Source organism: Monodon monoceros, unplaced genomic scaffold (genome assembly GCF_005190385.1).
Source record: "Monodon monoceros isolate NGI ecotype Baffin Bay Population unplaced genomic scaffold, NGI_Narwhal_1 Super_Scaffold_6, whole genome shotgun sequence".
Classification (NCBI taxonomy): Eukaryota; Metazoa; Chordata; class Mammalia; order Artiodactyla; family Monodontidae; genus Monodon; species Monodon monoceros.
In genome coordinates this window covers 54,375,859-54,389,451 of record NW_021703783.1, presented here as the reverse complement: position 1 = coordinate 54,389,451, position 13,593 = coordinate 54,375,859, and the positions used below count along the sequence as shown (strand labels likewise).

General features: G+C 32.8%; 1 protein-coding gene across 5 annotated transcripts in view; it reads right to left on the bottom strand.

Annotated features, from left to right (window-relative positions):
• Window positions 1-5,667: 5,667 nt before the first annotated feature.
• CNOT2 (CCR4-NOT transcription complex subunit 2) overlaps window positions 5,668-13,593 on the bottom strand; it is a 111,503-nt gene continuing 103,577 nt past the window's right edge. For 4 of the 5 annotated variants that reach the window (XM_029204208.1, XM_029204210.1, XM_029204211.1 and 1 more), the window contains 2 exons: window positions 12,685-12,829; window positions 5,793-6,812 (listed from right to left, as the gene is read on the bottom strand). In XM_029204208.1, the coding sequence (XP_029060041.1) occupies window positions 6,726-6,812; window positions 12,685-12,829 (232 nt within the window). In that variant the 3' untranslated portion in view covers window positions 5,793-6,725. Of the gene's footprint in view, window positions 6,813-12,684; window positions 12,830-13,593 lie in introns of all 5 variants that reach the window. The other variant, XM_029204209.1, reaches the window with a different exon arrangement.

Sequence of the window (13,593 nt, the reverse complement as noted above, 5' to 3'; positions counted from 1 at the left end):
TTGTTGCTTAAAGGAACTACCACTTGGGGCATAGGGCGTTTTATTTCACCTTCTCTAACAAAAATGTTGAAATACATTTGTGGTGTGGTAGAAGCCTATCAGGCCTTGGAAATGAAAACTTAGTTTTGCTATAGAGAAGGTAAGTAGGTTATTAGCTGAAGTATTTTGGCAAGTGTCAAGTGGTGGTCATAAGCTATTAGACTATGCAATAATTTGGGTTTTCAACAGAGATAGGAAATTATGACAATGAAGACTATCATCATTGTGAATTTTCAAGAAGTCATTCATTTAGGGACTTCCCTGGTGGCACAGTGGTTAAGAATCCGCCTGCCAATGCAGGGGACATGGGTTCAAGCCCTGGTCCAGGAAGATCCCACATGCCTAGGAGCAACTAAGCCCCTGCGCCACAACTACTGAGTCTGTGCTCTAGAGCCCGCGAGCCACAACTACTGAAGTCCGTGAGCCTAGAGCCTGTGCTCCGCAACGAGAAGCAGCCGCAATGAGAAGCCCGCGCACCGCAATGAAGAGTAGCACCCACTCGACACAACTAGAGAAAGCCCGCGCGTAGCAACGAAGACCCAATGCAGCCAAAAATAAAATTTTTTTTAAAAAAGTCATTTAAATGACCGAGGGAAAACTGTGGCAGACAACTGAAAGTATTTAGCTTTTTAAACTGAATATTGAATTCTTATGATAAACATATCATTAAAATTTTGTCAGGTCGTAGTATTTATACAACAGGATGACTGGACTTAAAAAAAGTTTCAGTTGATGGACCCAAGAGTTGATAATGCACAAGCTGCCCTTAGCAGTTCTTATGCATACAAATTGAAGTGGAAATCTAGCAAAAATATCCCTAGGAAATAGCTAAGATTTGAGAGGGAAAAAAAAAAAAGCATCTTTGTTGTGTTATACTTGGAAATGGATTTAGCTCTCCTCATATTCTGCTCTAATAAATGCTACTGTAATAATGTAGTTTCTGCACTAGAACACTGGTTGATACAGTAAAGTATCAAGTAAAAATGCCCCCGATAAGGCTTCCCTGGTGGCGCAGTGGTTGAGAGCCTGCCTGCCGATGCAGGGGACACGGGTTCGTGCCCTGGTCCGGGAAGATCCCACATGCCGCGGAGCAGCTGGGCCCGTGAGCCATGGCCGCTGAGCCTGCGCGTCCGGAGCCTGTGCTTCGCAACGGGAGAGGCCACAACAGTGAGAGGCCCGAGGACCGCAAAAAAAATAAAAAATAAAAATACCCCCGATACACAGGAATGCATTGTCCCAAGATCAACTTCGTTGGGTTTCACCAGAATTTTATCTTATTCTAGTTAATACTTACACAGTAGGCAAAGTATAGTTTAAGTGTAATTTTGGTAGTTCACTAACTTCAGAAATGACTTGTGATACTTAACTAAATTTTGTATTCTTGGCCTCTCCCTAGACATTCAAAATCAGAGTATGTAAACATGAGGTCTAAAATATGTATTTTAATGTTTTGCAGTTGATTCTTATGCATTGTTTGAGAATTACCTAACTAGAGGATAACTTTGACTCTGGTGAGCTCCTGCAGTGGTTTAAATCCAAACTGAGCTTTTTATAATCAAATTTAATGATCAGCTTTATGAATAAGAGGATTATTGCTTAATCTAATTTTTGTGATCACTACTGTGGCAAAAAACAGGAGATTGCACACTAATGCAATGTATAATTTCAGGCTGAAATTCACCTCAAAATTTAATAACTCTCTTCACTCCTTTGAATGTAGAACTACATACATAAATAAATCTGGTGAATATACACATACATATACTTTACTATTTGTTGTGCTTTAATGTTTCATGTTCCTATTCCAAAATTTAAAAAAAAAAGTTGAGGGAAGTTGTCTTAACTCTTTTTTGATTAAATTCCTTTCCAAAGATATTGCAGTAATTTAAAGTAAACCTTACCTATGACTCAGAGAAGAGCACATTTTAGACTAGGTAGTGTTTTAAGTATATCATTTTTAGCCCTGATGACGACACCTTCTTCAATTTCAGGTGAAGAAGGGTATCAACATCTTAAAAGAGCTGAAGTTATCAAATCCAACGTTATTCTCAGTCCTCTGAACAGCAAGTGATAGTCATTTAGTTTCTGCTTGAACGTTTTTTGTTGATGGAATCCTCACTTCATGAAGCATTTAATACCGTGGGATAGCATCTTAAAATAGAAAACCAAAATGTCTCAACTTCCACCTTCTGGTTTGAAACTTGCCCTCTTCTTCATCTAAGACCTTCTTATATTTGAAGACAGCTGTTATGTCTCTCCTTAGTTGTCCACTGTCTCTTCTTCAAAGGCGACATCTCATCAACTCAATTCTTCCGATGCATGACATCTTTGAAATTGCTATGCATTTTGTAGTTGGTGATTTCTCATACTTCAATTGAACTTTTTTTCCTTATATACAAAATAATGGTGTACCTTAAAACTGTTGGCAAATAGATTTGCTGAAATACAGTAATCCCACTTAAACATTTTTTCAATCAATGACAGGAACTCTTGAGGTCACCCAGTTCAACTCCTTACCTTATACACAGAACACTGTCCAGCCCCTCTCCTCGGTTATGTTGGATGAGGTTGAATTTAATGCCTTACAAACCAACTCATTTCAAAATCTCAATTACCTCAGTTACATTTTAATATTGTGCTGAAATCTTTCTTACGGGTCATAGTTCTGCCCTTCAGTTACACAAATGAAATGTGTCTTTCACTGACAGCTCTTGAGTTTGATACTTGAAGACAGATCCTGTTTCCAAAGTTCATTCTCTAATGCTAAACATTCCTTCTTCCTGTTTTTTTTTTTTTTAATGATATTTTGGGTATACTCAAAAACCTACCTCATGATGCTATGCTGAAGACAGATGTATTAATGCATGTAAAACACTTAGTATGTTGCTTGGTAGCTAGAAGGCATGCCACATTCTCTTCTGCCTTCCCCAGTCATGGCAGCTCTTAAAACACAGCAGACTTCCTACCTTGTTCTGAGCACTACTTTTGTTAATGTAGTTTGAAGATTACTTCAGTATTTTTGGCAATAAAATCACAATTTACACTGATTTACATATGAACCACTCTTAAGCCATGGTATATTCCACCATCCTTTTAGAAACCAAAGTGTAAAACTAAGTAATTATCCTGGTGCAATATGTCCTATTTGATGTAACTTTAAAAAAAAAAATTACTGGGTTAGATTTAGATTCCAATTTCGACTTTTAATGTGTTTATTTGCTTCATCTCCTAGATCTGTCATTTATTCATAGTATGATATAGGTAGTGTGGCAATATCTATTTTTTTGCCAGTTTTTTGCCACTACCTATATACCTATATCATATATAGTATGATATAATTCATCGGTAACACTAGCAGCAAGGAGAAAACCTTGTGACATGCCATTAGGATCTAGGTTTTAAAGACAATTATGTCTGGCTTATCTTATTTTTCCAGAGACTTGTTTTAACAGAACCAGTTACTAAGTATTCCTATATCTTCTTTGTTAACTACACAAACCATGGTTAAGACAGAACGTTAAAGACAGACATTCCCTTTCTTTACACACATGCACATTTAGGTTTTCAGCAACTTTTTTGCAACTTTGATGCTATTAACCAAATTTAAGTTAAAATAAGTGCAGCCATGCTCAGATGCCAAAGAATGGAAGATCTATGGTTTTGGAATGAAGGAGGATTCAGAGGAAGGATCAGTTAGAAAGGGTAGAGTGGGAAAAATTTGAAAGTTTTGAGAATTGAAAATACTTAAAAAAGATTCTCTTGAAAATGGAACTACAGCAAAAAAGTTATTTCAAAGCCAACTGCTTTAATCTGTACATTTTATTTTCAAATTAAAATTATCAATTTATACCATTCAATCAACATGTATTTATCAAGCACCTACTGTGTCCCCAGTTCAGTGGCAAAAAGGAAAAGACCAGTTAAATGGTTTATATACTGTAAGAATTTAAATAAATTTTCAGTTCTTAATTAGAATTTGTTGTATCTAAGGAAAACTATCTGTGCAATGAAAAATCCCTGTAGATGGAGTTTGTTATAGTATCACCACAAGAAGCATAAAATATATTTGAAACTAAACAGCTGAAAGACCTTTCCTTTGCAACTAAATAGCTCTTGTTTCCAGAAAGCCAATTATAGTATAATCACAAAAATTATTTAACATAATGTACATGACACTAGTTATATAGGGAAAAATTAAGATAATTAAATCTAAGAAAGAAAATTTGAAATATTAGTTTATGTCAACTTCTGTACATGTACAATATGACCACAAGTTATAAAACCAAGGAATATAACAGTGTATTATATTAAAGTGTTTACTATCATATTTTAAAGATTTCAAATCGAATTTTAATACTTGGATTTGGAGTCAAGAACATGGTAATTTCTGACAATTTTATTAACAAGTTATAAAAAGTTGCTTTACATGTAAGAGTTTTCTCATTTTGATGATTCAGGGTAAATAGAATTCAGAAAACTGGAAAAGTGTGCACTTAAAACTTTGCATATGGCAGTTAAAGCAAACAGCTAGAGGCCAGACAACAAACCACTTGAGCTGTTTTGTTTTTGAGTCATTCACACAGTACCTACCAGTCATGATGGTGGTGACACTTTATACTGTTATGTTTATACTCATAAGAATAAAGATCCCCTTCCATTTTCTTTTTTCCTTCCAGCTGTTTCTTATGATTATGTAGGAAAAGTTACATTTTACAAAGTAAATTACTATGAAAAAATGTAACCTCTTTTTAAGAAATCGATTTCTGGATTTAACAGATGTCAAATTACATATGTGTTCTGTGAAGTTTTTTTGCACAAAAGTTAAACTAGAATACATAAGTTCCATTTTCCTACAGAAGAGATGCTTTGTTTAAATCTAAAGATTAAAAAATCCTGATATTTTTATGTCAGTTTCTCATATCTCAAAATATATAGAAAAAGGTAAATCTTAAGTCATTTTATATTCCTGATATGCAAATACAGCAAGGTCATAAATGTTTCATTTTCAAACATGATTTGGTACATGTCAACAAACTTCCACTCTTCATAGAAAAATACGTTAAAAAGGAAAATTTAAAGAAATCAACATTTTTTTTAACTTCTATCTCTAGTTCTGCTTTTATAGCTTCAGTCTTCAAACATTTTTAAATATAGTATCTGTAGATGGAAAAGAATCCATCAACTTGCATGTGAAATAACCAGGCAATCAAATTGAAGGGGAAGTCTACCCCACTCCTCCTCTTTGGCTTAGCTTAATTTGCACATTACTTCTTTAAGATATATCTCAAAGGTCTAACAAGAAATATCTTATACACGTCTCACAAAAGCAGAGTATTTTGATTGGGTCTCAGGAGTGTTCAGGAAGTTTTATTTCTAATGCTGCCATTATTCATTTAAAAAACAGTTTTCTCTGTTCTGAACTTGGTTAATACTAAGAATGTCTACATTTTTAACCTACAAGTGAAACGGTATATGGTTCCATTAAATAAGCTGTCAAAAGCTGGAAAAAAAAGACTACGTTTTAAATTGTTTAGTCACACCGTTCAGTTGTAAAACTTTAGGTTGTTTTTCCTGTTTTTCCTGTTGAAGAAATAATTTCACAATTTCAAATCAAAGTCAACACTGCAGTGAGGAGAGCTTTTCTACTTTATTACAAAGAGAAGAAGCCTTTATGTGGTCAGAAAATACAAGATTGATCTTTTTTTCTCTTCCTATGAAACGCTGCTGTTCAAACAGCCAGAGTGAATTGTCTCAGTTCACTTCTTTAAGTCCCATCACATTCACTTGGGTATGGATGTCCTTGGCTGCTGAAAATCTGGCCTTTTAGTGCACAGGGCGACAAAGTCCCCTGACCAGCAGTTCCAGAATGTCCCATTTTCATATATTGCATCCATGCACACCTCCTAAAAATGAGGTACAGCAGGGCAAACATTTTCCAAAATAGATGTCATATATATAATATATACACATTCGTACATACATACCTTTATTCATGTGATGTCCAAAAATTTAAAAAAAATGTACACATTTATTACAAAATCGTAACAAAGACTGGACAGTGTTTTGCTCATTCTGGAAAGATGAAGCTCAGTAATAACACAACCCTGGAAACCATCCAGAGATTGTGGCAATATCTTTCTTCTAAACAGTCATATATTCTTGCGTTAAGCTTGGCGAAACTGCCTTTCAAAAACAGAAGGGGAAGTAAAATGAAGGAAGCAGACCTTGCTCATCTTTCCAAATGAAATACGAGAAGGATCTTCACATAAAAATGCACAAACATTTGTTATTTTATTACCAATAGTGCTACAATGAACAATGCAAATTTTGTGGTCTAATTCTGTTGAGTCTTTTGTGGGTTTTCTTTTTTACATTTTAGAAACTAAATGGTAAACTTCTTTCAGTGTACTTGCTTGTCTTTACAGACCCAAGTCTGTCTGCTGGCAAAAAAGAAAATAAATGAAAAAATTCAGACCCTGCTCGAACTAGAGAAAAACAAATTACAAATTTAGTTGTTGGGCAGCACATAATTAGTAAGGCAGGACCTCAAATGGTGACCCTTTGCGTAAGCCAATTGCCAGATCCTCAAGGAATTAAAAACCAGGGTGCCTGAGCCACATCAGTTCTGCAGTTATGTTGAGTATTGTGCTGAGACAGCCATACCCCAAGAAAAGGGAAGTCTTTTTTTAGAAGGCTTGCTGAGCAGGGTTGTAGTTGAAGGTGGATGGCAGGTGAGGCCGTTCTTCTAATTTGTCATATTCCAGATGGAACTCCTATAAAACCAAATTTAAAAATTTAGATGATTTCCTTTCGTTTGATCTCACATTTTGTCAAAATATATTTACTATATGAACAAATAAAATAACTATAGGTATGAGAACGAACAGAGATATATTAACAACTTTTTCCCGCTAAGTAAAATATAGCTTGAAGAAAGATAATATGCTGTAGTTTCTATCTGATAAGTACAAAAATGTAGACTTTCTGCATAAAAGCCAGAGACTAGTCATGAACATTTACTTTATGACACAAATTCTATGCATTTTTTTTTGCTCAAAAATAAAAGTTTGAAGGGAGCAATTACTATATCACTAATAAAAAGCATTGAAAATTATAGGATATTTAAAGTAAAGCTACCTTCAATGAAGTATAAAACTTAAAACTTTACTTTTTTTTCCATGAAAAAAGTTTAGAAATAAAGGCTTTTCCAATTTGTCTTATCACATGTTTTTTTTAAAAGAAGCAAACAAAGTTACTCTAAACTTGCTATCTCGGGAAAACAATGAACTTAAAACTCACACATCTCCAGACTTCCCATTTCACAAACCCCAAAACCCTGAAAAGATGTAACTGCCACCCCAAACTAGACAGTGGTTTTGCTGTAGGCACATCTGAAGATGAACTATATAGCTCATTTTAATTAAACTTTCAAAACACTACATGAATTTTAAAATTTAAGAATGGTGAAGCAAATTCTTCATGATACTCCAAGATCAAGAGGTGCAGAATATGACTTTGTATATTAAAAAAAAGCAAACCAAAAACATACCTTTTTAAATCCAAAACCTAGAGGTTCGAAAATTATTAATTCTACAACCTGAATTCAAGTAGCACAAACTATCTCAGTTAATCCCATTTAAAACACTATGAACCATAATATGTATTATGTACTAAAGAAAGCCAACAAGTAATGTTAGTACCATGGCTTAACATATTTCACCTTATCTGTCTTATTTCAAATTAATCCCACAGTAGATGTTTCCATTATTAAATTAAGTGAAAATTTCATTATTAAATTAAAATGAAAACCTAGGTCATGATTAAATTTTGAGATATAAAACCAAGTATTTAGAATTTAAGGATATTACAATAACAATTACAGAAATAGCAGGTATAATTTATCAGAAGCCTAATATGTGTCAAAACTAGAGACAAAGCTAAGTTTATTCTCATCTTTTTAAGTCTGTAAAGTAGATATCGTTATCTTCATATTTGCATTGGAGGAAAATGAGGCTCACAAGTAACTTGCCCAAGTCATACAATAAATGGCAGATCTAGGATTAGGATCCAGATCTCTAGTACACCAAAGCACATGATTTTTCTAGTATAACACATTATTTTTAATATTTTTAGCCCAAGATCCAAAACCAAAGCTACTTAATTACACCCCTATCCATAAATAATGTTGAAAAAATTCAGTCCACTGACAAATGTTGATAAAGAAGGCACCCTGTGATGACTTTTAAAAAGTTCACTTTAGAGTTAACTAAGGCACAGAGCTTCTTTGCTTATCAGTAAAAACTAGCAAACACCAGAATCACCATCACAATCACCACAGCCTCCTTAATGCATTGTGCAGGCACCTCTCCCTCTCTCCCTACTCTGTCCAGGCTTTGAAAGAATTTTATTGCCTGGCTGAAGATAAATATCTATATTAGTGGAGGAAGTATCTTCTTGCTGTAGCATTCTTTTATTAAAATTGGCTAATTTTAGTTCTAAAGTATGTAGTTATTGGGTAAAAAGTCTATTTGTAACTGACAAATCATATACTCCACTAAGTTATATTTATATAAATTAAAATTTTCTTCAATTGTTTTATCCTCATCATTGTGCACTGGTAAACTACACTGTATAATCAGAATTTAAACTAGAGTAACTTCATCAATGCACACATCTCCCCCCGCTACATACTAAAAAAAAAAAAAAAAAAAAAGATCAGTTTAAACCTAGGGAGCATAAATATTTTAATATGATAATTAAGAAAATCTCAGACCTTATATATCAGATTCAGAATCAAATTTTGTCTCCCATTTTTTTAAATCATTTTTTTCTCTTCTATGTCTTCTTAAAAGACATAAAGCTTACAATCTCTTTGTTCCCTAACTCTGATTACTGATAGTATCTTTTTTACATGTTTATGTTATATGTACACACACAACACATACCACACACACACACCTTTGTAAAATCTGTAGGGGCAAGAAGTGTGTCTGTTTTGTTTATCACTACCTACTACTGAGAATACTACTGAGCTTCCAGGCTCCCAGAGGGTGTGTAATTAATGTCTGATAAATCAATGAACCCAAGTTTTCTTCATTTGTTTTAGGAACAGAACACTTAAATTTTTTAAATATTCCAAGATCAGGTATTAGAAGTTCTATGTATGTATTTGCTTTAATGGAGAAAAGATTTTTAGATTACAGTTTAATCGTTTAAAGGCTAGAAAGAGTTCTAGGTATAAAAAATCACATTTATAGCAGGTTATGATATGATAAAGAATCCTAAGCATTAAAAATCCTATTCAGTGCTGGACCCACAAGGTGAAGTCAGACTGAAAGAGTTCTGAAACTTTTAAGTCTTTAGTTTGAGAAAGCTATTGAAAATGGGGGGGGGCTTCTATCACCTAAAAATTCTGTGGATAAAATTATTTTAAAAATCTTACTCATTGAGACTATATATAACAAATTTTTAAGTTAATGGGATAGTGAATTATTCTAGCTAAATTACATATAGGATAGACCACACAGTCTGCTGACAAATCAAGATTATCTAAAAGAGAATAAGCAAATACAGTGTCAAAATTTTTATGTACATACAGGAAATTCTTTATATAAATAATGGGCTGAATCCTAGAACTCACAGAATTTTTAGGGGATAAGGAATACTTCTGATTTAAATAATCTAATCCCTTACTTAAAATTACACTTCTTCAATTCTCTGAAAATATTAAGTTATTTGCAAAAGTGAAAGAAAGAACCTCATAGAAGTGAGATTAAAGACCTGATTATGGTCTAGATCAGTTCAATACTTTTCAATGTTACCATAACATCAAGTTATTACTTATAATACTAATTCATACTGAAGGCTTCTTATGAGTTGAAGCTATTAAATGCATGTCCTTTACCTGTCAATAATAAACCACAACCACTTTACAGATGGGGACTTTGACTTGCGACATGGCACGTCAATGGATTTTCTGTAGTTTGATGAAGTCTGTTAATAAATATACTATGGAACTAAATTTCTTAATTCCTAATCCAATTTCTGGAAAAACACTGAAAACATCCTTAAAAAACAAAACAAACAAAAACTCAGAAGCCTTTGTGAAAAGTTTATTCTGTGACTATAACACAACTTAAAAGTTTTAAGTCCATGAATTCTTTAAATATAATCAAAAGAAGTGAGCTGCATATTAATACTTGATAGAAACCAATATTTCTGCTTGCTTTCATCACTATGAAATGTTTGCTTTCATCACTATAAAGATAATTTTGTTGAAGAGTATCAGCACAAGTGGCCAGTAAATTACCTTAAGATTTTTCAAAAATAGTTTAATATTTCTCAAATTTTATTTTCCAACTTCACAGGTAAAAATTTTAAAGATAAAAGTTAAGACAAAAGCTCAACTGTACATAGGAGAGATCAGATAAAATTATTACTTTATGCACACACACACACACACACAAATAATTTTCTTTAACATGACATTTACCTGACTGAGGAATTGCTTTTGTGGGAAATTAGGGGCCTTATTGATGTTCAAGTTGTTTCTGAATATTTAATTTTATGGGGAGAACTTAGTTCTGGGAAATTGATTTTTTTCACTTAAGTTGATTTCTTCACAGATACCAAACTAAAATTCAACTAAAATTACACATCTATCTATTATTGCAAATACCTATTTCTTTTTGTACATATGTTTGGAATAATTTATGATGATATTGAGCAAAAAGCTTCAACTGAATAGAGAAAACTTCAGTCATTTACTATTAGAATTTTTCCCTTCCAAAGATACTCTTTCTCTCCTGAAGAACCAGGTTCTCAAACTATGAAGCCAAAGACCAGCATGATCACTGGCATCACTTGTGAAGTTGCTAGCAATGCAAATCCTCAGGTCCCATCCACAGACTTGCTGAACCAGAAACAATGCAGGTATGACCCAGCAATTTGTGTTTTAACATGGCCTCCAGGTAATTCTGATGCAAGCTAAAGTTTGAGAACCACTGACCTAACCTAACAATAATCAGAATTTTTCCATCTTGGAAGAACAGTAACAAGCTGTAATAATAATGATGATAAAAACAACAGCAACAAACTACCACAACTACTCTCCTATATCAAATACCCAATATATGCCAAGCACTGTACTCAGTGTATATGTGTGCCTGTGTAATATCAATTAAGCTACATGATAAATCAGGAGGCAAAAATCATTTTGACTTAAAAGATAAGGAAGCAGACATGGAAAGGAAACTTATACAAGGTCAAAGTATGAATAGCAGAAACAGGAGTTAATTTCAAATCCTGATACAAAAAACTAAGGTTTTCTACTTCACTACACTTCTTAAAGAACAGGTAACATACACAATGTCCTGTATACTATTTGTAATTAATTACTTATTACTTATTTCATGGATCTACCTTTTAAAGTCAAGACATGCATATTAATTAGAATTGTTAAAATAACTCAAATACAGTGTAGGGTGGTATGCAGATTTGGTCTGAGAAGCAATGACATTTACCATTAGAGAAACATGCAAAAGTAGTAATAAAAAAAGATTTAACCTTTTGTATGTGTCTTCTTTTGGGCGTTTTTGTTGGGCTCATCCCTTCTATTTCATGTTTTATATGAAGTCTTCTTGTGATGTAAAATTTTGTAATAATTATCTGGTAAGCATTTTACACTATCTTTTAAAAATGTTTTACTCTTTTATCAGTTTAGTAAAGCTGATTAAAAAAAAACAAAAACCCCAAGCCAACAACTAAAAAATTACCCAATGAACTGTCAAGAAATATTTTTTTTCTGTTTAAACTTAATAAAACCAACAAAACTAACTCTTTAGTTTTTAATCCTAAGACCTATCAATGGAAAAGGCATTCAGAGTAATCCTGGAATTATGAAATCTATGTGAGCTATATTTTCTTCTAGGTAGACTAAGTACATACATAAGGAACTAAACACAAATGTGTAATATGCTATGACACTGATGCAAACTGTTCACATGGGACAGTTAGAAAGGTGTTTTTGTGAGGAAAATTTGCAAACCAAAACAACTTTTTCCACTGGCCTCTTTCCCCAGATATTCAGCATACTAGTCAAAGGAACAATCATGATTAATGCTTGCCATTTTCTTTCTTTATATCACTTGCAAATAAAAACTCAAGCACATTTCCTGCGAAGAGTGCAAGTGTTTAAAAAGCCTATATACTGGTTTTATATGAAAAAATATATATATTACATAAAAAATATATAAAAATATATTTATACTGGTTTTAGGACAAATCTCGTATTTGCTTAAAGTAATAATAATATAAGAATACATGACCGGGATTGCAAGAGGGTATCTTTATTTTACAACTGAGTAGACACAAAAGTATTTCAAGTGTTACCAAGGCTTGTGAAAAATTACAAAATTTCTTACCAAATTCAATCATTTTCCTAAACTACAGGTAAAATGAGCTGTTTCCAGATACTCTCCTAGAGTTTAAATCAAGCCAAGGAGGTGGAGACCTTTTAAAAGACTCAGCAAATATCTGGCACATTATTGGAATGGATGTACTGGTACATATAAACAGATAAAAGAGGACACTTCTTTTTAAAATCTAGATTTATAGTTACACATTTGCACATGGAAAAAAATATACCTTAGCTACTTTCCTCCAGTTAAGACAGTCAAAGAAGTAATATGTTCCCCTCTCATATGTATTGGTTTTCATTGTTGGCTCCATGCCTGGTGCCCTGGTAATCCATACTCGTTCTTCTTTGTGGTATCTCCAATCACGGTTAAAACTTCAATTTTTAAGAGAAAAAGACAATTAATTTTTTCCTGTGGCTCACATCAAACATTTTCTACATTTTGTAAAACATTTTTCAGAAAATAGTCACACATAAAATACATAAATATTGATGCTTCTTTTCCCTGATTTTTATTGTTATTAAATACAACTTAGTAAAATAAATATAGGAAAAGACTTTCTTAATTTGCCCAAAAACCACACTCTTTAATTAACACACACATCTTTATTTAACTGAAGAATTTTTTTATGCAAACAAAACGAGATCTTAAAAGCTCTATGAGCAATGTGATAAAAACTTTGGCAGACCAAAGATCACTGTGTTCCAGAAACTTCACTCCTTTCTCGTTCTTCTTAATATTCAATAGAAATTAAGATACCTATTAAAACAAACAAAACCCCCAACTATTTGTATTATTTTGTAAGAAACTAAATACAAAGCCTATTTGAATTAACTACATAAATTCACATAAAATTTGTAACTATGCTGAAAAACCTCCATGCAAACAAATACCTCCCTATCAATACAACGAGGGGTTATTTTAGACATATATTTTATTTTAGACATAAATTTTATATATATTTATATATTTTTAGTCATAAATAAGATATGAGACAGTACTGCCAGTGATGAATGAATGAATGACTGATGAATTTATTTACTTATGAATAAATTAAAACGAACAGGTAACAATTGCTATCTTACAAAAAATGAGGGAAAACATGGAAAAAAACATTCTCAATTGAGAAATAAAAAAA